Here is a 26851-nt window from a genome sequence, read left to right on the forward strand (position 1 = left end):
GAGTCCAAACACTGCAACAACCGAATCTACTACATCACCTACGAGTCCAAACACTGCAACGACCCCCACTGCTACATCACCTACAAGTCCAAACACTGTAACGACCCCCACTGCTACATCACCTACAACTCCAAATACTGCAACGACCCCCACTGCTACATCACCTACAAGTCCAAACACTGCAACGACCCCCACTGCTACATCACCTACAAGTCCAAACACTGCAACAACCGAATCTACTACATCACCTACGAGTCCAAACACTGCAACAACCGAATCTACTACATCACCTACGAGTCCAAACACTGCAACGACCCCCACTGCTACATCACCTACAAGTCCAAACACTGCAACGACCCCCACTGCTACATCACCTACAAGTCCAAACACTGCAACAACCCCCACTGCTACATCACCTACAACTCCAAATACTGCAACGACCCCCACTGCTACATCACCTACAAGTCCAAACACTGCAACGACCCCCACTGCTACATCACCTACAAGTCCAAACACTGTAACAACCCCCACTGCTACATCACCTACAAGTCCAAACACTGCAACGACCCCCACTGCTACATCACCTACGAGTCCAAACACTGCAACAACCCCCACTGCTACCTCACCTACAACTCCAAACACTGCAACGACCCCCACTGCTACATCACCTACAAGTCAAAACACTGCAACAACCCCCACTGCTACATCATCTACAAGTCCAAACACTGCAACGACCCCCACTGCTACATCACCTACGAGTCCAAACACTGCAACAACCCCCACTGCTACATCACCTACAACTCCAAACACTGCAACGACCCCCACTGCTACATCACCTACAAGTCAAAACACTGCAACAACCCCCACTGCTACATCATCTACAACTCCAAACACTGCAACGACCCCCACTGCTACATCACCTACAACTCCAAACACTGCAACGACCCCCACTGCTACATCACCTACAAGTCCAAACACTGCAACAACCCCCACTGCTACATCACCTACAACTCCAAATACTGCAACGACCCCCACTGCTACATCACCTACAACTCCAAACACTGCAACAACCCCCACTGCTACATCACCTACAAGTCCAAACACTGCAACGACCCCCACTGCTACATCACCTACAAGTCCAAACACTGCAACGACCCCCACTGCTACATCACCTACAACTCCAAACACTGCAACAACCCCCACTGCTACATCACCTACAACTCCAAACACTGCAACGACCCCCACTGCTACATCACCTACAAGTCCAAACACTGCAACGACCCCCACTGCTACATCACCTACAAGTCCAAACACTGCAACGACCCCCACTGCTACATCACCTACGAGTCCAAACACTGCAACAACCCCCACTGCTACATCACCTACAACTCCAAACACTGCAACGACCCCCACTGCTACATCACCTACAAGTCAAAACACTGCAACAACCCCCACTGCTACATCATCTACAACTCCAAACACTGCAACGACCCCCACTGCTACATCACCTACAACTCCAAACACTGCAACGACCCCCACTGCTACATCACCTACAAGTCCAAACACTGCAACAACCCCCACTGCTACATCACCTACAACTCCAAACACTGCAACAACCCCCACTGCTACATCACCTACAACTCCAACCACTGCAACAACTCCCACAGCTACATCACCTACAACTCCAAACACTGCAACAACCCCCACTGCTACATCACCTACAACTCCAAACACTGCAACAACCCCCACTGCTACATCACCTACAACTCCAAACACTGCAACGACCCCCACTGCTACATCACCTACAAGTCCAAACACTGCAACAACCCCCACTGCTACATCACCTACAACTCCAAACACTGCAACGACCCCCACTGCTACATCACCTACAAGTCCATACACTGCAACAACCCCCACTGCTACATCACCTACAACTCCAAACACTGCAACAACCCCCACTGCTACATCACCTACAACTCCAAACACTGCAACGACCCCCACTGCTACATCACCTACAACTCCAAACACAGCAACAACCCCCACTGCTACATCACCTACAACTCCAAACACTGCAACAACCCCCACTGCTACATCACCTACAACTCCAAACACTGCAACAACCCCCACTGCTACATCACCTACAACTCCAAACACTGCAACAACCCCCACTGCTACATCACCTACAAGTCCAAACACTGCAACAACCCCCACTGCTACATCACCTACAAGTCCAAACACTGCAACAATCCCCACTGCTACATCACCTACAAGTCCAAACACTGCAACAACCCCCACTGCTACATCACCTACAAGTCCAAACACTGCAACAACCCCCACTGCTACATCACCTACAACTCCAAACACTGCAACAACCCCCACTGCTACATCACCTACAAGTCCAAACACTGCAACAACCCCCACTGCTACATCACCTACAACTCCAAACACTGCAACAACCCCCACTGCTACATCACCTACAAGTCCAAACACTGCAACAACCCCCACTGCTACATCACCTACAACTCCAAACACTGCAACAACCCCCACTGCTACATCACCTACAAGTCCAAACACTGCAACAACCCCCACTGCTACATCACCTACAACTTCAAACACTGCAACAACCCCCACTGCTACATCACCTACAAGTCCAAACACTGCAACAACCCCCACTGCTACATCACCTACAACTCCAAACACTGCAACAACCCCCACTGCTACATCACCTACAAGTCCAAACACTGCAACAACCCCCACTGCTACATCACCTACAACTCCAAACAATGCAACAACCCCCACTGCTACATCACCTACAAGTCCAAACACTGCAACGACCCCCACTGCTACATCACCTACAACTCCAAACACTGCAACGACCCCCACTGCTACATCACCTACAACTACAAACACTGCAACGACCCCCACTGCTACATCACCTACAACTCCAAACACTGCAACGACCCCCACTGCTACATCACCTACAACTTCAAACACTGCAACGACCCCCACTGCTACATCACCTACAACTCCAAACACTGCAACGACCCCCACTGCTACATCACCTACAAGTCCAAACACTGCAACAACCCCCACTGCTACATCACCTACAACTCCAAACACTGCAACAACCCCCACTGCTACATCACCTACAACTCCAAACACTGCAACAACTCCCACTGCTACATCACCTACAACTCCAAACACTGCAACAACCCCCACTGCTACATCACCTACAAGTCCAAACACTGCAACAACCCCCACTGCTACATCACCTACAACTCCAAACACTGCAACAACTCCCACTGCTACATCACCTACAACTCCAAACAATGCAACAACCCCCACTGCTACATCACCTACAAGTCCAAACACTGCAACAACCCCCACTGCTACATCACCTACAACTCCAAACACTGCAACAACCCCCACTGCTACATCACCTACAACTCCAAACACTGCAACAACCCCCACTGCTACATCACCTACAACTCCAAACACTGCAACGACCCCCAATGCTACATCACCTACAACTCCAAACACTGCAACGACCCCCACTGCTACATCACCTACAACTCCAAACACTGCAACGACCCCCACTGCTACATCACCTACAACTCCAAACACTGCAACAACCCCCACTGCTACATCACCTACAACTCCAAACACTGCAACGACCCCCACTGCTACATCACCTACAACTCCAAACACTGCAACGACCCCCACTGCTACATCACCTACAAGTCCAAACACTGCAACAACCCCCACTGCTACATCACCTACAACTCCAAACACTGCAACAACCCCCACTGCTACATCACCTACAAGTCCAAACACTGCAACAACCCCCACTGCTACATCACCTACAACTCCAAACACTGCAACAACCCCCACTGCTACATCACCTACAACTCCAAACACTGCAACGACCCCCACTGCTACATCACCTACAACTCCAAACACTGCAACGACCCCCACTGCTACATCACCTACAACTCCAAACACTGCAACAACCCCCACTGCTACATCACCTACAACTCCAAACACTGCAACGACCCCCACTGCTACATCACCTACAAGTCCAAACACTGCAACAACCCCCACTGCAACATCACCTACAGCTCCAAACACTGCAACGACCCCCACTGCTACATCACCTACAACTCCAAACACTGCAACGACCCCCACTGCTACATCACCTACAAGTCCAAACACTGCAACAACCCCCACTGCTACATCACCTACAACTCCAAACACTGCAACAACTCCCACTGCTACATCACCTACAACTCCAAACACTGCAACGGCCCCCCACTGCTACATCACCTACAACTCCAAACACTGCAACAACCCCCACTGCTACATCACCTACAAGTCCAAACACTGCAACAACCCCCACTGCTACATCACCTACAACTCCAAACACTGCAACAACCCCCACTGCTACATCACCTACAACTCCAAACACTGCAACGACCCCCACTGCTACATCACCTACAACTCCAAACACTGCAACGACCCCCACTGCTACATCACCTACAACTCCAAACACTGCAACAACTGCCACTGCTACATCACCTACAACTCCAAACACTGCAACGACCCCCACTGCTACATCACCTACAACTCCAAACACTGCAACAACCCCCACTGCTACATCACCTACAACTCCAAACACTGCAACGACCCCCACTGCTACATCACCTACAAGTCCAAACACTGCAACAACCCCCACTGCTACATCACCTACAACTCCAAACACTGCAACAACTCCCACTGCTACATCACCTACAAGTCCAAACACTGAAACAACCCCCACTACCACATCACCTACAAGTCCAAACACTGCAACAACCCCCACTGCTACATCACCTACAAGTCCAAACACTGCAACGACCCCCACTGCTACATCACCTACAACTCCAAACACTGCAACAACCCCCACTGCTACATCACCTACGGTTACAAGCACTGCAACAACTGTCTCTACTACAGCACCTACGAGTCCAAGCACTGCAACAACCGCCTCTACTATCGCACCTACTGGTACGGTTTAGAAGATATTTACAAATGAGACTGGCACCGATGTCTACAGCGCATGCGCCGTAGACAACGGTGCAGGTGCACTTTAGACTCCTTTAGAAACGGTGAGCGTGCCGTTTCTAAAGGAGAATGTGCTGTGACTGGCGGCTCCCACGCGCATAGTAGCCCATTATGCTTTACCTTTGCAGGGAAATAAGGAGAAAGTAAAACCCATCAGGGTTTACTTCCTCTTTAAGGTTTCTGTGATAACAGCATGCTCACTGCAAACTCCAGGACAATGAGCCAAGCTGTCAAAAGCAGCTCCTAGCCTCTTTTTTTGATCGAGAGCCAACAGGATTGATTTCAGATGTGACCAAAGTAGGGCAATTAGAGGGCCTGCCAAGAGGGGGCAGATAAGAATAAATAAGTACTTTATATGCTGCTGTTAGTGAGTCAAGCCATGTATATTTGGTAAATATATGGGCACAAATCCCAAGATTTTTTTTTTTTTAGCATATTTAACCACTTCCCTACCCGCCCAGAGTGAAATGACGTCCACATATGGGATCTCCCATCCTGGGTGGACGTCATATGACGTCCTGGGCTTCCCGGCCATCTAGATGGCACGCGTGTGCACAAACAGATCTATGTCCTGTCAGAGGTGTGGAGACTGATGTGTGTTCCCAGTACAGGGGAACACAGATTGGTCTCCTCCCCTTGTGAGTCCCTTCCTCCTATAGTTAGAATCACTCCCTAGGGAATATATTTAACCCCTTGAGCGCCCCCTAGTGTTAACCCCTTCCCTGCCAGTCACATTTACACAGTAATCAGTGCAGTTTTATAGCACTAATTGCTGTATAAATGTGAATGGCCCCCAAAATGTGTCAAAAGTGTCCGATATGTTCGCCGCAATGTCACAGTCACAATAAAAATCGCAGATTTCTGCCATTACTAGTAAAAAAAAAATAATATATAAAAATGCAATAAATCTATTTCCCATTTTGTAGACATTATGGCCCGGATTCACATACATCGGCGCATCGCACAGAGGCAAGCACAGTATTCACAAAGCACTCGCCCCCAAATCTACGCTGGGTTTCCTCGGCGTAAGCCAGCGTAGGTGGAAGTGGGCGTGAGCCATGCTAATGAGGCGTGACCCCATGTAAATGATGGACTGAGCGTCATAAAGATACGAATAACGTACGGCGCATGCGCCATCCCGTGGACGCATCCCAGTGTGCATGCTCAGAATCACTTCGAAACAACTGCCTAAGATACGTCGAATCACTGCCTACGACGTGAACGTAACCTACGCCTAGTCATATTCACGTACAACGTAAACGACAAAAGATACGACGGCTTGTGTTCCCTGGTCCATACCTTTGCATGACTTGCGCCTCCTATATGGGGAATAACTTTACGCCGGACGTACGACTTATGCAAAGCGCGTATATTATGCGCCAGGCGCAACTACGTTCGTATCTCTCTTATTTGCATATGTGCATAGAAAATCAATGGGAGTGCCCCTTGCGGCCAGCGTAAATATGCGCCCACGATACGCCGGTGTAGGAAAGTTACGTCGGTCGGATGAAGCCTATTTTCAGGCGTATCTAGTTTTGTGGGCACAGCGCACAGATATGACGGCGCATTTTTAAACTTACGCGGCGTATCTGGAGATACGTCGGCGTAAGTGCTTTGTGAATCCGGGCCTATAACTTTTGCGCAAACCAATCAATATACGCTTATTGTGATTTTTTTTACCAAAAATATGTAGAAGACATATCGGCCTAACACGAACATACTGCGCATGCGCCATCCCTAAAATTTCCCGACGTGCATTGCGCTAAATGACGTCGCAAGGACGTCATTGGTTTCGACGAGAACGTAAATGGCGTCCAGCCCTATTCATGGACGACTTACGCAAACGATGTAAATTTTCAAACGACGGCCATACTTAACATTGACTGCGCCTCATATAGCAGGGGCAACTTTACGTGTCGCAAATCTAACGTAAACGTCGTAACTTCACTGCGTCGACCGCGCGTACGTTCGGGAATTCGCGTGTTTTGCTCATTTGCATACCCGACGGGGAAAACGACGGAGGCGGCACAAAAAAAAAATGCATTTAAGATCCGACAGCGTAAGAGCCTTGCGCCGTCGTAAGCCCTTTGAGAATCTGGGCCCATGTGTACTGTGCAATATAAGAAGGCCTGATTGGCTTACAGTGCTGCTTTTTCTCATAATTTTGCAACATTTTAAAATAAAGGCAAATACTTCCGTGTGGTTGCTATTTAATAAGCCTGTATTGTTTCTTCTATAGCTCTAGCATGCGTGAATGGAGGTATCTATGAAAACGGCATCTGTAACTGTTCAAGCGCTTTTGAAGGAAAACTGTGTCAAGACATAAAAGAAAAGATAAATGTTGGTAAGTGTGGAAAGAAATGCTTTATTATTTAACATACAGTATATCTAACTTTTAAGTTGCAGTCACATAAACAGTTACTTAGTGTGCAGCGGATGTTTCAAAGTGTCATTAGCATTTAATAGCAGACATTCCAACTATGCTTAAGAGATTGGTGTTACCTCATTCCACCACCCTGTCCCCCCACTTTTCCTCACCATTGGCCCCTCAATGTTATGAGCAGATTCACTGGCCAGTAGTAAGGTATAGGACCCGCTCTCACTGCTTTACGCCAGTGCGCTCTCTTGCAGAAAGTTCTCTTAACCACTAGATGGAGCTCCTCTCTTGAGCTGTCTCTTGTGAGCCCAGGATATCACAGACCCTCCCTCTGGTTGCTCATTATCAGGGCACCCTGGACCCTGCTGCCTCATTCCACCCCATCTTTGCCCCACCCTTGGCCGCTTAATTTAATGAGTGGCTTTACTGCCAATAGTGAGAAAAAGGGGTCAGCTCTTACTGCAATACATATCCCAGGGTGGATAAAAATTAATGCTTAAAAAAAAAAAAAAATTGTTTATTCAACATGAAATGGAGCTTAGTTATGTAGCACAAGGCTGTATATTCTGCAATATTAACATTTTTGGTAAACTCATTCAATGAATCCAAGCTCTGCAAGCTGAGATAACCTGCACTGCATTGATGCATTCAGACAATTTCACAGTAACCATGAGATAAAATAAAGTTCAGGAATATTCCTTTATCCTATTGTTTTGCAAATCTATGTACACTACAAACTGTATGATTGAATCGGTTCTGATATCGCTGTTTTACTAACCTGACAGCTTATTATTCTAAATAGGAAACCTTCATTTTGTTTGCAAATATTAAAGATTTCTAACTACCGGCAAGCATAAGTCCTTACATTTAAAGAGCACCTCTCATTTAAGATCCATCATGGCAGTGCCTGTTAGCGGCATTCACTCAACTGCTGTCGCCACATCCCTCACTATGTTGTGTCACTGCCGCATCACCAGCCGTCCCATTAAAAATGAACAGGATTGTCAGTAGGAGTCAACAGTGGGTCAGAGGAGGAGCTGCTGCGGGACAGAAATTACAGTTGTTCTTTAAAAATTATATAGACGCCCATAGACATCCTCCCAAGCATGAACTGTCTGCGTGTCCCTGCAGGGACTGTATGGGACTCGGCTGATCACAGATCGGTGTAAGGGGCCGATCCCGGCCCCTACTACGTGATCAGCTGTCAGCCAATGACAGCTGTCTACGTGATGTAAACAGAAGATCGGTAACCTGTATTTTTTTTCCCTCACGCTGTCAGATTGAGGGGGGAAAAAAGCCGATCACCGCCTTCTGTCAGGCGGATATTGGTCTCTCACAAAGAGTGCCACGGCTGCCTCATCTGTGCCAACCAGTGCCACCTGCCAGTGCCCACCAATGCCACTTATCATTACCCACCAGTGTCACCTACCAGTGCCCACCAGTGCCACCTATCAATGGCCACCAGTGCTGCCAATCAATGCCCATCAGTGCCTCATCATCAGTGCCACCGATCAATGCTGCCTATCAGTGTCACCAACGAGTGCCTAACAGTGCCCATCAGTTCCACCTTTCATTGCCAACTCTTAGTGCCCTTCAGTGCCACCTAGTGGTGCACTTTAGTCCTGCCCATCAGTGACACCTATCAGTGCCCATTAGTGCCACCTCATCAGTGCCTATTAATGCTGTCTTATCAGTGCCCATTAGTGCCACCTTATCAGTGCCTATCTGCGCATTAGTGAGCTTTCACCCCTCACTATGGGCTCAACCGCATCCACTACCCAGCCTGCTTAAATGGATTCATGTGAAAACACAGTGTAGCTCTAGACATCTTCAAAAAATACAACATGCTAGACATGTGCACAGAAATTTTTTTCGTTTTTTTTTGTTCCGTTTCGTATCGTTCCGTAGGTTCGTTCCCGTTCGTTTTTCGTAAGACGCCCGTTTTCCTGTTCTTTCCCGTTCGTTTTTCGTACGACGCGATTTTTTCGTATTCCGATCGTTTCGTATTTTGGTTACCGTTTTATTTTCGTACATGCGGGATGGTTCGTTATTCTGTTTAATTCATGTTCGTTACTTGTTAGACAATCATTTTCGTGAATTTTCGTCATTTTGTACTTTCGTAAATATATCGCGGGATTCGCGGCACTTTCAACACGCGGCTCATCCATATTAACTATTGTTAAGCTCCATACACTTGGTCAGACTTTTTTAACAACAAACATAAAAACGATCGTTTTACCGAACGTTCGTTCGTTTTTAATCTCCATCAGAAAACCATTTTTGGGTTCCAGGTTCAAAAGTCTGGCCAACTGATCTCTCCCTTCAGACGAAAATCCACAGGAAAGTTTATTTGGCTTTACTGTACTACTCAGCACAAAAGAGAAGCCGCTTCACTAACTAACTACACTCACTGTCCATTCAAAAAAACGAAAATTACATCTTATAACAAAAGATTTGCATTCTGTATTTTGAAACCAAATTACGAACAGAAAAAAGGAATTCAGAATACAGAATGCAAATCTTTTGTTATACGATGTCATATGAACATACAAACAGAAAAAGGATTCAAACAAAATACAGAATGAAAATCTTTTGTTAGATGTCATATGAACATACGACTGAAAATCAAAATACGAACAGAACAAGGATTCAAACAAAATACAGAATGCAAGTCTTTTGTTACAGATGTCATATTCGTTCTTTTGCCGTTTTCCTTTTGTCGTATTTTCATCGGATCGTTCGTTCGTATTTGCAGTTGTTCGTTATGCGACTCATTCGTAATCCCGTCGTTTTCGTATTTTGGTGCTTAAATGTTTTCGTATGTACACATTATTCTGCGGGTACGAAAATGAACATTTTCGTACGAAAATAACATTCGTACGAACGGGAATGCACATATCTAGTATACAGTGCATAGAAGATGAGAATAGCAATATTGTATCCATAAAAATAATGATGTATACAGTAAATTAGTCCTCATAAAATTTAGTGAATTTAAGCGGTGAAACCATAAAGTCACTGAGTGAACGTATTGATATGAGTGTCCACAAATGTGTAAAGCTGAAACCCACTCCAAGATGGAACTTGGAATAATGGGACCAAACGTGGTTGGCCGTTGGGACACCAGGAATTGTAGTGTGTCCTCCACCAAAAGAATATAGATGAATACTCTTACCGGACAGAGTGGACACACATGCCAGCGGCAGTAAGTCAATCAGGCTTGTAGCGACCAAATACTTGGACTTCAAAGCTGTACAAGACGGGATGGAACTGGAACCAGGTTGAGGATCAATCCAACGATCGGTAATAGGTGATAGATGTTCTCATCCACAGGTGTATACTCCACAATTATCATCAGTCAAGGAAACTAGCCTGACATACGTTTCGTCCAATGGGACTTCTTCTGTGAGGCAGAAGAAGTCCCATTGGACGAAACACACCTCAGGCTAGGCACAGAGCAGCGGTGATGTCTAGGGATGAGCTTTGTGTTCGAGTCAAACGTATGTTCGACTCGAACATCGTATCTTCAATCGTTTGCCGAAATACGAACAAAAAGGTTTGTTCGCGCCAAATTCGAGTGACGCACCACGGCCCATAATTCACTGCGGCATTGCGCGCTGATGATTGGCCAAGCATGCACTATGGCCCGCATGCTTGGCCAATCACAGCGCCGTCAGTACAGAGAGACGTAATTGGCCAAAGCCAGGGTGGCTTTGGCCAATTATGGCTCAGGGCTTTAGTACACGCCCCACACTATAAAAGGCTGCCTGCAGGGCGGCCTCGTGTAGTGTGTTGCGGCGCTGGTTATAGATCAGTCAGAGAGAGAGAGATTGTCTTTTTTTTCTAGCTAGATAGAGCAGGCAGGCTAGTCAGTTAAATTTACAGTGTGTAGAGGATATATATACATCCCAGGTGTTGTACATATAATTATACACTGTATAGTTTAGTTAGATTAGTTCTTCCTAATCTGTCAGGCAGTTGATTGTGTTAACAGCAGTGTTCTCACGTGTTGTATTGCCCGTGTGCTCAGTGCACCTAAACCTACTTGGTGTATACTGCAAGTGTGCTTATTAGTTTGCACCTAAAGTTACTAGGTGTGTACTGCACGTGTGCTCTACATGTAGTTTGCACCTAAACCTACTTGGTGTTTACTGCACTTGTGCTCTATAGTTTGCACCTAAACCTACTTGGTGTATACTACAAGTGTGCTCTGTAGTTTGCACCTAAACCTACTTGGTGTTACTGCACTTGTGCTCTATAGTTTGCACCTAAAGATTCAAGAGCAGTGATTTTAATGATGCTTAAATTTAAAAAAAAAAAAGAAAAATTCCTTTAAATATTGTACCTGCTGGGTGTCTATAGTATGCCTGTGAAAATGTCTTTGAGAACCCGGGTCTTGCCCAAGGGAACATGTATCAATGGAAAAAAAGTTTTAAAAACTGTCTTTTTTTTTTTCAATACCAATGATGAAAAAAACGACAATTTTAAAACTTTTTTTCCATTGATACATGTTCCCTGGGGCAAGACCCGGGTTCTCAAACCCGTTTTACAACAATAACTTGCATATTAGGCTTTAAAATTAGCACTTTTGAATTTGGACGTTCGAGTCTCATAGACGTCAATGGGGTTCTAAATGTTCGCGCGAACGTTCGGTCCGTTCGAAGGTTCTGGCTGGGTAGTGAATGTGGTTGAGCCCATAGTGAGGGGTGAAAGCTCACTAATGATTAGGGATGAGCCGAACACCCCCAAGTTCGGTTTGCACCAGAACCTGCGAACGGACTGAAAGTTCACGCAAACTTTAGAACCCCATTAAAGTCTATGGGACTCGAACGTTCAAAATCAAAAGTGCTAATTTTAAAGGCTAATATACAAGTTATTGTGCTAAAAAGGGTCTGGGGACCCGTGTCCTGCCCCAGGGGACATGTATCAATGCAATTTTTTTTTTAAACGGCCATTTTTTTGGGAGCAGTGATTTTAATGATGCTTAAAGTGGAGTTCCACCCATAAATATAACATTACATCAGTAGTTTTAAAAAAATGTCATTAGTCCTTTACGATTTTTTTATTTTTTTTAGATGTCTTCAAAGTGTTGTTGCTAGGCAGAATAGTTAATCTTCCCACTTCCTGCACCTAGGTGCTTAATGCTTCCTAACCTACACCGCACAGACTCCTGGGAATGTAGTGGGTGTAACTTTCCAGGAGTCTGTGCACTCCCCAGTCTCAAAGAATCATGTGACTTGGACAGCACAGGTGCTGAAACCTGATCTGACACTGCTTGTTCAGCACTGAGCATGTGCGAGATCTGCAAGGCTGAAATCCAGGAAGTCATACAGTCTGGCTTCATGATGCCCACACTTAAGATGGCCCCAGTCAATTTCTATTTTATAAAGTGTCTAAATGCTGTAACAACCTAACAAAACGGACCTTAGTTTACAGACTAACTTTACTAGAATACATTAAGCTTGTGTATTACAGGGGTATCTATATTTAAGAAGTGAAATTGTGTCCGGAACTCCGCTTTAAAGTGAAAATAAAAAGTGAAATATTCCTTTAAATATCGTACCTGCTGGGTGTCTATAGTATGCCTGTGAAGTGGCACGTGTTTCCCGTGTTTCCCGTGTTTAGAACTGCCCCTGCACAAAAAAAGTCATTTAAAACTGCTTGCGGCTATAATGTATTGTCTGGTCCTGTGCAAAGGACACTAAAACAAAATACTGCAGCTCCCTGCCTGTATTTGTATGAGAACACCAATAATTGTATTCAGGTAAGTTTTAGGTGCACACTGTGCAAAGGACATTACACTAAGTGAAAATACTGCAGCTAGCACAATCACCTGCCTGCCTGTCAGTATATTATGAAGAGAATACAGGAACGGATCTAGCTAAACTGAATACAGTGTATACATATATATACAACACCTGGGATGCATATATATCCTCTACACACTGTAACTGCAGCTAACTGACTCGCCGCCTGCCTGCCTGCTCTATCTAACTCTCTCTCTCTATCTGTCTTTAACCACCGCAGCAACACACTACACAAGGCCGCCACGCAGGCGGCCTTATATAGTGTGGGCGTGTACTAAACCCCCGAGACATAATTGGCCAAAGCCACCCTGGCTTTGGCCAATTATGGCTCTCTGTTTTTTCTGTGCTGTGATTGGCCAAAGCATGCGGGCCATAGTGTATGCTTGGCCAATCAACAGCCAGCAATGCACTGTGATGCCGCAGTAAATTATGGGCTGTGACGCGCCACTCAAATTTGGCGCAAACGGCCCATAATGTTTGATATTCTGCGAACGGTCGAACAGCCGATGTTCGAGTCGAATGTGGGTTCGATTTGAACTCGAAGCTCGTCCCTACTAATGGGCAGATAGACCCTGGAGTGTCTTAAAATCTGGTAAGCAGATATACTTACCCTGTGGGGAGCCCTGGGTGTCTTCACAGATTGAACATTGGTTCAGCACATGTTTTGAGTTCACTTTATGAATGTGGAATTGGGACATTTGGATTATTAATAATTTTTCTTCTTTTTCCCTTTTTCAGATATTTTTTTTTTCTATATTAGATTTGGTTTGACAGCGCTACACGTTTTGATTTTAACATTTACTTATTGGCAGTAGTAATTTTAAGTGCTTGAAAAGTGGTTGTTCTTTTTAGCCTGGAGTTCTTCTCTGTCGTTAACAAAACCAACATTTCTATCATTATAGATGATGGCACCACTGCGTCTTTAAATGTAGACCTGAAATTCTCCAACATGGAATTTACTGAAAATCTGAAAGATAACACATCTGATGAATATAAAACTTTTGAATATGACTTTAGAATAAATGTAAGTGGTTTACAACCTGTATTTAAAGAGTACCCGTCATTACAAATCACATTTTACCTGAATAGGTAGGGAGCTCCTATGCATGACAAGCACTGAACGTTTAAAGTGTATCTAAGCCCAAAACAATATTAGGTACTACTAAATATTATATATTACAGCTTACCAGTTTTTAGATGTGGTGCCCACATTACTTTTCTTTTTTTCAGGGTATTTTCCTTTTTTATACCTGATGGCCCAGATTCACGTAGAATCGCGGCGGCGTAACGTATCGTAGATACGTTACACCGCCGCAAGTTTTCATCCCAAGTGCCTGATTCTCAAAGCACTTGCATGAAAACTTACGCTGGCGGCCTCCGGCGTAAGCCCACGTAATTCAAATGGGCGTGTGCCATTTAAATTAGGCGCGCTCCCGCGCTGGACCTACTGCGCATGCTCCGTTTTAAAATTCCCGCCGTGCTTTGCGCGAAGTGACGTCATTTTTTCGAAACGGCGACGTGCGTAGCGTACTTTCGTATTCCCGGACGTCTTACGCAAGAACGACGGCCATACTTTATACAGCACATACGTGTGCTGTGTAAAGTTAGGGCAGCAAAAACGATGACTAACTTTGCGACGGGAAACTAGACTAGCAGCGACGTAGCGAACGCGAAAAACCGTCGTGGATCTCCGTAACTACTAATTTGCATACCCGACGCTGGTTTACGACGCAAACTCTTCCCAGCGGCGGCCGAGGTACTGCATCCTAAGATCCGACAGTGTAATACAATTACACCTGTCGGATCTTAGGGCTATCTATGCGTAACTGATTCTATGAATCAGTCGCATAGTTAAGAAGACCCTAAAACAGAGTTACGACGGCGTATCAGGAGATACGCCGTTGTATCTCTTTTGTGAATCTGGGCCGATAATCCTGCCAGTAACAGACTTCCTCTCCTAGGGTGACAACACTCAGTTACTGTACTGTATCAGGACAGGACTACAAATGCCTCCCCTCCGTTTCTTCTTCATATTATTATTATTATTATTATTATTATTATTATTATACAGGATTTATATAGCGCCAACAGTTTACATAGTGTTTTACACTATAAAAGGGAGACAATACAATAAAATACAAGACAAGAGGATTAGGAGGGCCCTGCTCAGAAGAGCTTACAATTTAATAGGGTGGGACAGGTGGTACAAAAGTTTGTAAAGCCTCATACACACGATCGGCTTTTCTGTAGACAAAGTGTATGACTTGTGTCCGAAGGGCGTTGGCCAGGAACTTGTCTTGCATACAAACGGCAAAGAATTGCCGGCCAACAAACGCGAAACTACGTGCTTTTCCAGCTCTTTAGCACCACCCTTTGGGCACCTTCTGCTAATGTTGTGTTTGGTGAGCAATGATTGCGATCATGCGTGTTTGTACTTTGGACTTTTGTCCGACGGACTTGTGTACACATGCTCGGGAAATCCTACAACACACAACTGTCCACGCAAATTTTTAAAGCATGCCATCCAACATTTGCCTGCGGAAAATCTGACAACAATTGTCCGATGGAGCATACAAACGGTCAGATTTTCTGCCGACAGCCTGCCATCACACAATTCCCGATGGAAAATCCAATCGTGTGTACGAGGCTTAAAGTGGATTTAAACCCAAAGGGCCAGATTCACAAACGAGATACGACGGCGTATCTACTGATACGCCATCGTATCTCTGTTTCTAACTATGCGACTGATTCATAGAATCAGTTACGCATAGCTAGCCCTAAGATCCGACAGGTGTAATTGAATTACACTGTCGGATCTTAAGGATGCAATTCTAGGCCGGCCGCTAGGTGGCGAGGCCATTGCGGCCGGCGTAGAATATGCAAATGAAGACTTACGGCGATCCCCGAATGTCCCGAACGGCCCGTCGATCTAACTCTACGTCGTTTCTGTCGAGTTACGCCACGTAAAACTAGGGCTGAGCCCTAGTTCTCTTAAGCCATGGTAAGTATGGCCGTCGTTCCCGCGTCGAAATTTAAACAGCAACGTCGTTTGCGTAAGACGTCCGTGAATGGCGCTGGACGCCATTTACGTTAACGTCTAAGCAAATGACGTCGGTGCGACGTCAGTTAGCGCAATGCACGTCGGGTAATTTACCCGACGGAGCATGCGCAGTACGTCCGGCGCGGGAGCGCGCTTAATTTAAATGGGACTCGCCACATTCGATTGGGCCCGCCTTGCGCCGGACGGATTCAAGTTACACCGCTGCAAATTTCCAGGTAAGTGCTTTGTGGATCGGGCACTTAGGCAGAAAATTTGCGGCGGTGTAACTTAAATCGGAAATGTTAAGTTGCGCCCGCTGGTTGTGAATCTGGCCCAAAAATTTTTATTTATTATTTTTTTGGCTTTTACAATGTACAGTATAAGATTTCCTATCATCTGTGCCCAGTCTTGCCACACAGAGTTAATCCAGCTCTGAGCAATCCTCTTTTATTGGATTGGATTGGAATAAATGCTTATAGAGCGCCGAATGCGAGTTGTGAAACTTGCGTCTAAGCACTTACCAACAAGCCTAATTCAAATGACTTGGAGGGGGGCGTGTTGTATGGAAATGAGGCTTGACCTCAAGTTTTTTGAAGTTTTTTGACACTGCGCATGCGCCGGGCGACTACATTTCCCAGTACGCAACCTCGCGGCGGGAACGGCGGCCATACTTAACATTGTTATTCCACCTCATAGGTGAAATAACTTTAGGCGGCCTATCGCTTACGGAAACGACGTTAATCGACTGCGGCGGGCTCGCGTTCGTTCGGGAATCGTCATAAATGCTCATTTAAATAATCTACGCCGGCTGCAATGGAAGCGCCACCTAGCGGTAAGCCAAAACATTGCAATCTAAGATAGAACGGCACAAGCCGTCCTATCTTAGATATGTTTAAGTGTATCTCTGTTAGAGAATACACTTAAACATAGGTCGGCTTAGAGTCAGAGTTAGGTCAGCTTATCTGTATATAAGCCGGCCTATCTCTTTGTGAATCTACCTAAAGGAGCCCATCCCTACTCCCTTACCATGGACCGCAGCCTGGGATTAAGGCAGCGTCCTGCTCAGAGCTCTGATGGCCAAGTGTCTATCCGTAGGCTTGTAAAAAAAGCAGTGTTTTCAAGCCTTTATGGAAGGCCATCAAGGAGGAGGATGCTCGGAGCTGATGAGGGAGCCGGTTCCAAAGAGAATTCCCCAGTGTTTGGAGCCGGCGGCCACCCTTTGAAGCTAAGCCACTAGGTTGAATTATCGCTAACAGGGCATCAGTTGAACAAAGCTCTCTGGGTGGACAGTAGTGTTGTGTCATATTCGATAAGTACATCGGGCCTAGTTGCCAATAGGCCGGAAACACCAGACAGAGAGCCTTAAACTCTACCCGTTTTGCTATCGGGGGGTCAGTGTAGATCCTTAAGCACCGGGGAGATGTGATTCCGCCTTGGGCAGTTTGTGACTAGTCTACCTGCATGGCTCTGTGTAATCTGCAACCGTTTTGTCCACTTCTGTGGGAGTCCTAAATAGAACACGTTAGAGCAATCTAACCTAGAGTGGATAAGTCCATGAACTAAGATCATATGGTTGTTCTGAGTGAAAAGGTTCTTAATTTTTCGTAATAATTGCAGATGGTAGTTGGCTGATTTTATGCAATATTTTGCGTGAGGTACGAAGCTTAGTTCAGCATCAAAAATGATACCCAGATTTGTAACCCGCTGAGCTGGAGTTGGGGCAGGGCCGAACGAGGATGGCCAGGCAGGTAAGAGGGTAGAATTGGCCTGTGGGCCGATCAGCAAAAGCTCAGTTTTGTCAGCGTTAAGGCCTAGCCTGTTTGTGTCCATCCATTGTTGGATGTTAGATAGTCCCTTATTCAGCTAGTCAGGCATATTAGGTCCACTTGCAAGGTCTGCCAAGATCTGTGTGTCATCCGCATAGATCTGGCAGCCTAGACCATAGCTGATAATGAGGTCGGCTAGTGGGCGCATATAGCAGTTAAATAATAAGGGAGAAAGCGCAGAGCCCTGAGGTACCCCGCAGGTCAATGGTTGGGTGTTTGAGCGGGATGACTCCATTTTTATGGAGTGCTTTCTTTCGGACAAGAAGGATCTAATCCAATTTAACACTGAGTCCTCACAGCCAAATAAAGATTGCAATCTAGAGAGAAGGATAGAATGGTCGATGGTATCAAACGCCGCGGAGAGGTCCAGCAGCACCAAGGCTGCGGACCCCCCGCGTCGCGGACACCCAGCAGACGTTCCCTCATATCTAGAGCGGACATCTCCGTACCGCGCCCGGGTCGAAATCCCGACTGGCAGTCATGGAACAGACCGTGTGACTCAAACTGCTCCTGCAGCTGGATAAACACAACCTGCTCCAGGACCTTAGATAGAAAAGGCAGTAGAGAAATGGGGCGGTAGTTGGTAAGTATCGTGGGGTCCAGGCACACTTTTTTCGATAATGAGAGTATGATTGCTCTCTTGAATCTAGATGGCACTATACCCAGGCGGAGGGACAAATTAATTACTCTGCAGATGTCAATAACCAGAGTGTCTACTAGTGTTGAGCAGAATACGCCATATTCGATTTCGCGATATATCTCGAATATATAGTCGAATATTCGAGATATATTCGCTAAATTCGAATATTTGTGATATTTTATCGAAATGAAATGATTGCGAATTTTCGCTATTGCGAATGCGAAAATAATTGCGAAATTTCGATAACTGCGGTAGGAGCACTCTGATTGGCTCAGAATATTCGTGATATTTTATCGAAATTTCGCAAAATGCGAATGCGATATTGATGGCAAAATTTCGACAACAGCGCTAGGAGCACTCTGATTGGCTCAGAATATTCGTGATATTTTACAATACAAAATAATTGCGAATATTCGGCAAATGCGAAAGGAGCACTCTGATTGGCTCAGAATATTCTTGATATTTTACAATACAAAATAATTGCGAATATTCGGCAAATGCGGAAGGAGCACTCTGATTGGCTCAGAATATTCGTGATATTTTACAATACAAAATAATTGCGAATATTCGGCAAATGCGGAAGGAGCACTCTGATTGGCTCAGAATATTCGTGATATTTTACAATAGAAAATAAAAAGTGTTTTGCATTGGTGGTGATTCTTTACTCTATCCATCTGTCACAGCCGTTTGTCAATCAAACACCTTGAAGATTGAACACGTTCATGCTGCATGCTTTGGACTTTTTTTCACTTCACATATCAAAGACATTTTTATGAAAGATTATTTTTCTATTATTGGGACTATATTTCTTTATATATTTGTTTCACTGTGTATTTCACAAGTTATTTGCGCTTGCTTATTTTATAATTTGCCCACATGCCTTGTCACTAGACATATGTTTTATTCTTGTAGAGCGACTCCATTTTCTGTCTTGTATTAATTTATGTTGTATAACATTTTTGAGTTGCTGCTGTATTCTCCCCTTTTTTTAAGGTATGCGCAATTTTTTCCTTCTTACAAAAAAAAATAATATCAAACATACAAATATTCCTAACAGAAACATACACAAAGCCCCCCCCTTTTGCATCAAAGACAATCAGAGTTCTCCTACCACAGTTATCGAAAATTCGCAATCATTTTCGCATTCGCATTAGCGAAAATTTGCAATTTTTTTTTTTTATATTCTGCAACATAAAAGGATCGCCTCAGCTTAGCTACTCGGCCCAGGGTCTCTAATCATACCAGCAATGCTTTTAGACGTCGATAGGATGTGATCTGTTTTAAAAATAAAATTGAAAAAATGCGAATATTCGGAATAGCGAATATTCACCGCGAAATTCGAAATATATCGTGAATACTCGAATATGCCATATTCGAGCCGAATATTCGCAATACGAATATTCGTGAGCAACACTAGTGTCTACATGTTTCTGAATGAAACAGGCAGGGCAGGGGTCATCAGGATAACTGGTTGGTTTCAGTTTTGAGGTGATAGCTCTGATTTCCTCCTCTGACACTGGGCGAAATTTATGTAGTTTTTCCAGGGTGGTTTTGGTATTTGGTGTTGCACAGGGGGGTGCTAAGGAGGATCGAGCACAGATTTTCTCCACTTTTGAAATTAAAGACTGGTGGATATCATTACACAGTTGTGGAGTCGCCATAATCTTGGAGTGGAATCTTTTTGGCTCAAAAATCTCCCGGACTATGGCGAACAATTCTCCCGTTTGGTTAGGGGCGACGCTAATTTTGGTATTATAATATGTTCTTTTTAGCGTTTTTACTGCCTTGGCATAACCTCTGCAATGTATGCGGTAGGCTTGTTTGTCCAAATTGCATTGAGATTTTAGCCATTTTTCGCTCCAAGAACCATCTCTTTTTTTTGAGAGGGAGGAGGCTAGATGAATACCACGGTTGGGATTTCTGTAATCTCGGCCGGTTGTTAGCCACCTGAAAGGAAGCCACTTCGTTCAATGATTTTTTTATTCAAAATCGTCCAAGGCACGCTCTAATTGGAGAACACCTTCTTCGAGATCGTCCATAAGCTTATTCTCCTCATTCTCGTTGCCGGTTTTAGTATAGCAGTTCTTGAATTCATCACAGTTGACAGGCTTAAGTTTTCGAAATGGAATTGATTTATGCATATTATTACCCGCCTGTATTCTTTTGAGAGCAAAGCCGGGAAGAACATACGAAATCAAAATGTGATCTAACCACACAATTTTTTGTATCGTCACTTTTGAAATGGAAAGACCATTTAGGAAAAGGGCATCTAGAGTGTGGCCCTTGATATGAGTGGGTTCCTTTATATGCGTAAAATGTAAAGCCTGCATGTCATCCAGGAGATCTTGAGTGTCCTGGTTCCATACATCATCTAGCCATAGGTTTAAGTCACCATGAATCACTACATGATTGGAAAGCAATGAAAGTTGCATAGAGAAGTCGTCAAAATCAGAGAGAAATTGAGCCAGAGGGCCAGGAGGCCTACAGCTGATTGTGAATGTGAATGCTGCGTTATCATTCACTATTCACTATTGTTCAGTGAAATAAAACGGACTTACAGAGAAAAACCTTGGTCCGTTCCGCCCCCTTGCTGTGAGTGACAGGTTATTTACATATCTCATGCACTAGCCTGGAGACAGGCATTATTTTTTAATTCCCACCCCACTCCTTTTCTGAAGTGATGTGGTTACTTTTCTGGATTTTGACTGGATGTTAGGGATCATAGCAGAATTTAGTGTAAGGGGAGTGTAGAGGTGGGCGGGGAGTCTACTGACATCATGACTCCACCCACCGAGCTTGGGACAACAGATCCACCCACAGAATCTGCAGTTTTTCAGTTCTTATAACAGACAGAGGGGAAACATTTGACAGGTAAGGATACATGCAGGAGACATGTATATCCTTATAGATCAGCACTATGGCAGTAGTTTAGAAAGGATTAGAGTGGGTTTACATCCACGTTAACTGTGTGGGATGAGCTGATGGAAGTGGTAAAAGATTTGTTAAAGGTTTGGTAGGCTTTCCTGAAGAGATGACTTTTCAGGGATTGCCTGAAGGCAGCTAGAGTAGGAGATAGCAGGACAGGTTGAGGTAGAGAGTTCCAGAGGATGGGAGAGGCTCTGGAGAAATCCTGGAGATATGCATGGGAGGAGGAGACAAGGGAGCTTGAGAGTAGGTCCTCTTGAGAAGAGTGGAGAGGACGGTTTGGGTGATATTTGGAGACAAGATTGGTGATGTAGCTTGGGGCAGAGTTGTGACTGGCTTTGTATGTTGTGGTTAGTATCTTGAACATGACAATGAGTTCACTGTAATCCAATGGCCTTAACAGTCATGTCATAGGGCCACTATGTGCAGCAGGGTCCTGAGGGGTAGCCAGGATTTTTGGATTTGGTTCACCTTTGCATTTTTCATGAACTTGCCCTTTAAAGGTCCCATTTAGGCTCATCATTTTCTATGTATTGAAACTTACAAGGGATGTTGGTAGCGCCCCAATGGGGAATATTCCCTTCCCAGATGCCATACTTTGTTGTCTATATTGCAGATTGTAATCTTTATTTTTATTTTTTTTGACAGATGACCATCGTTTATAAGAATGTTACTGGGTTTGAAGATGTAAAAATACTGTCTATAAGGTATGAGGACATTTTTAAGACATTTTATGATGAATAAATGATGATTCCACCAATACTATATATGGTATGTGTGAAAGAATTAAAAAATTGATCAATAAACTGTTTGTGTCTCCGGCAGTAAAGGAAGTGTTATTGTGCTTCATGAGATCATTGTGAGATTGCTATATAAGCAAAATGAGAATATAGCTGCTCAGTTTGAAAAAACACTTAAAGATGTAAAAGAAAACCTGAATGAACTGAATAAAACCTGCGAAGCAAACAGTAAGTACAATACTCCTGCTGGTGCTGGACCAATAAACTAGTTTGACTTTTTTGGGTTTCATGCACATGGGGGCATTTGCCCAGGCAGCGTAATAACATGGAATAATTCTGCTTCCGGAGCTGCCTGTAGATATAAATGCCTATAGGAATACAAATGCGCAGAATACGAAAACCGAAAGATCCGACATAAAAAAATGCTTTATTTTAGTTTTCGTTGCAACAACAGTTCGATATAGATAGGAGATTCGTCATCATGCTGACAATAGCAATCTGTGTCTATCGAAACTGTGGTCGAATGTGCCTAACCTAACTCTATTAGTCCAAGATTATTCTACATAGAGAGGAAATATTCGACATAGAGAGAAAAGATTCAACATTATAGAGAGAAAAGATTTGACATTATAGAGAGGAAAGATTCTCATCATAGAGAGAAAAGATCGCTGCTGGAATTGGGTGTGGGAAGTAAAATAAAAATAATGATGATGATGAATGTTATTGGCTGATTGTAACCAAAGAGGAGGAGCAGTAAAATTGCTAGAACTAACTTCACAATTCAACATGAACCACAAAGATTCGACAAAGCATTGAAAAACATACAAACGTTGAATCTGTCATTGAATGGTGTCTGTCGAAAGTTCTAAGAAGATTTGACGGAGAAGCTAAACTGTATGACGCCGCAATCGTACATTTCCGGTCAAATGCTCGGCCCATAGGTTATAGAAACATTCTAATGTTGGTTGACTAGTAATAAAAATAATTAATAAATATAATTATTACTAGTGTCATACAACATTAGAATTCTTCTATAGCTTGTAGGCGAAACATTGGACCGGAAATGTACGATCGCGGTGTCGTACAGTTTCGCTGCTCCGTCGAATCTTATTTCAACATTCGACAAACACAATAAGCCTTAAATGACAGATTCGACCTTAATTAATTTGGATTTCCGGACTAATGCAATTTCTAACGAAAAACAAAATAAATAAAAATGAATTTTGGGAGTAACTAAATACATTTATTTTTCGGATGAAAACGAAATTCTGAAACAAAATGTACACATGTCAAGTGTTTACGCTCTTCTCTTTCACTGCGCCAGCAGGGAGATCAATGTACCGGGGTCATATATATGTAGATACATAAACATGTGTTTTTGATCTTAAGGGTGCACATCCTAATGCATTAGACTGCCCATACCTATGATAAGAATATAACAATTTTACCATCAGACATTTCTATGCTATGCATGAATCTACCCACTGCATATAGAGGGGTTGGCTGGAGAGAAGGGGTGGTGCCTGGACGGGCTGGCACTGATCAAGAGTCAGTGCCGGGGGTGTATTTGGTAGAAGTGGCAAAGGAGACACATTGCCAGTCTTTTGCCCTGCTTATTGTAACCAGTTGAACAATAAAGACCTTGGACTCTTAAGGATTTTTCATTTGACAGTTACTTTGATCAATTCCATCTGACAGTCATCCAATTTACACACATTACTAGCTGCTGTAACAGTCAGAAGTGTTAGAGCCGGTTCACACAGGGGCCACCTGTCAGGCGACTCAGCCGTCTGACGTGTCGCGGTCCGCAGTAGTCAATGGAACCATTCTAATAGGAGCGACGCAAGTCGCTCCGACTTAGAAAAAGGTTCCTGTACGACTTTCGGGGCGACTTGCATTGACTTCAATACAAAAGTCATTTTGCAAGTTGCCTCTAAAGTCGCCTTGAGATCGCCTTGCCGAGTCGGCCCCAAAGTAGTTCCGCCTGTGTGTGAACCGGCTCTAAGGCCCTTTCACATGAAGGGTCTGATTAGGTCCACCTGTCAGTTTTTCAGACAAACCTGATTGGATGGTCCATTCACCCCTATGGTAGGGTAACCAGACATCTCCAGTTTCAGGGGACAGTCTCCTGATTGAGGACACTGTCCCCGGACCAAGTCCGTCCCTGGTTTTGTCCCCGGATTGGATTTAATAGCGGGCAGTGGCAATTTCAAAGACAATCAGTGCAGAATAAAAAAAAAATATTGAATTACACACCCCTGCTCCGCCGTGCCTACTAGCATAGGGGGTTGTATTTTTCCCATTATCTGTGCCCCCTTCTGATTATCATGCGCTGGTCGAAGCGGAGGGAATATTTCTTCAGTTTCGGGCGCATGCCCATTCAGCTCCGCTCGCATGTTCTTCTGCCTTGGCTCAAATCCTGGCCAGCCACCTGCCTATCTCCTTGCCTTCTCTGGTGGAGTGATCTTCCTCTGCTCCCCATCCAGTAGTAGCCGGGGCCTGAAGAGTAAGACTTAAGAGGCTGTGAGGCGGGCGGTGATGGGCAGAGAGTCGCTGATTGTTGCCATTACTATTACCCTATGGTCACCTTACCCTATGGACTTATTTATTTGCAACCACTTACCTCTGATCCAATCGGGTCCACCAAAAAAATAAAACGGAAGGGGAATCATCCTTCTCCATCTAGGCGAATCAGAGGTAGTCGGGTGTAAACCGACAACATTTCACTCCTGGCCACCCATAGAGCAGAGCGGGTAGTGTCCATGTCCACTCTGCATAAACTGAGCTGACACAGACCTGTCATTAACCCCGCTCTGCTCCCATCAGCAAGGGATCAGCAGACAGATCTCCTGCTGATCAAAATAGAGCAAGCCCTGTGTGAAGGGCACCTGTGATCCCCCTCCCCCTTTCCACACTGCTGCCGACATATACCATAAGTCAGTGGCAGCAAAAGGGTTAACCCCCATTTGTCACATAGTTGTCCAATAAGAACAGTGCATCCAGGTCAGCTTGCAAACCACAAACCTCTTGTAGGAAATGTACTCCTGCACATACACTGTACCTTTGTGTCTTCTGCCAACACAGAAATGGCGTTTAATACCAAACTTTATGTCATGATCTTATGTTTTCATGTCTTATAGCTGCCATGTGTATTGCCTTTGAAGTGACATCTACAAAGGACCCGATATCTGAAGAAGGTAGGTGAAATGTTCATGTGATATTCTTCAGTGACTTGTCCTTGGACGTTCCAGAGACGATAGTAAGACAACGACACGTTCTATCTCTTGTCCCATCAGAGCAATGCAGGCAAAAGGTTGACGACGACGGTTTGAAAGATTTTTATACTGCAGAATTTGAAAATGGGAATCTTATCTGTGTGTCTCACTGTGGTAAACAATCTCCTCGCTTTAAGGACTGTCATAATGGAACCTGTCAGATCGAGAAATGGACGGGGCCCCGCTGCTCGTGAGTATTCTTTGATTCCAATTCATTATTTCATGCATTTATAGGTACACTTAGATCAAATAATGGTCTTCAGATGTCACTTTATACACTGACATACCTCTTTAGACCCAGTGGGGTTGATTTACTAAAACTGTAGAGTGCAAAATCTGGTGCAGATGTTCATGATAGCCAATCAGCTTCTAACTTCAGACTATTCAATTAAGCTTTGACCAAAAAAAAACTGTAAGCTGATTGGTTTCTATGCAGATATTGTCCAGACAGTATGGCAATCTGCTGATTTGGCACCATCCAAAGACAGGTTAACGTTTCAGTAAGGCTTCATGTACACGGGACGTTTTTACAACCTCTCCTGAACGATTTAACTTGACAGATAGTAACCCGCGTTTACATGCCGCATTTAGCAGCATTTTGCCGCATTTGCGTTTAGAAGCGTTTAAAAAAAATTGAAAAATGTCTGTAAACGAAACGCGGCTAAACGCGTTTAGCCACGTTTGGTACTTGAAATGCCTCTAAACTCAGTGGCCCGGATTCAGTAAGATTTGCGCATTTGTTACGGAGGCGCAGGGCAGCGTTTTTGCCCTGCGCCCCCGCAAATTATCTGCGCTGCGCACGATTCACGGAGCAGTAGCTCCGTAAATTGCGTGTGCGCTCTTTAAAATTGCCCTGCGTAAGGGCGCCTAATGTAAATGATCCCGTAGGGGGCGGGAATCATTTAAATTAGGCGCGCTCCCGCGCCGAGCGTAGAGCGCATGCTCCGTCGGGAAGCTTTCCCGACGTGCATTGCGGCAAATGACGTCGCAAGGACGTCATTTGCTTCAAAGTGAACGTGAATGGCGTCCAGCGCCATTCACGAATCACTTACGCAAATTACGTAAAATTGGAACGTCGCGACGCGGGAACGACGGGTATACTTTAGCATTGGCTGCCCCTG

General features: G+C 44.7%; 1 protein-coding gene across 1 annotated transcript; it reads left to right on the plus strand.

Moving 5' to 3' along the window:
• Nucleotides 1-4716: 4716 nt before the first annotated feature.
• LOC120930570 (mucin-3B-like) lies at nucleotides 4717-25924 on the plus strand. The gene is made up of 7 exons (XM_040341745.1): nucleotides 4717-5043; nucleotides 7340-7444; nucleotides 14187-14308; nucleotides 22364-22422; nucleotides 22541-22683; nucleotides 25596-25652; nucleotides 25752-25924. The coding sequence occupies exons 3-7, from the start codon at nucleotides 14234-14236 to the stop codon at nucleotides 25922-25924; spliced, it is 507 nt and encodes a 168-aa protein (XP_040197679.1). The 5' UTR covers nucleotides 4717-5043; nucleotides 7340-7444; nucleotides 14187-14233.
• Nucleotides 25925-26851: the final 927 nt, after the last annotated feature.

Source organism: Rana temporaria, chromosome 3 (genome assembly GCF_905171775.1).
Source record: "Rana temporaria chromosome 3, aRanTem1.1, whole genome shotgun sequence".
In the NCBI taxonomy this organism is placed as follows: domain Eukaryota; kingdom Metazoa; phylum Chordata; class Amphibia; order Anura; family Ranidae; genus Rana; species Rana temporaria.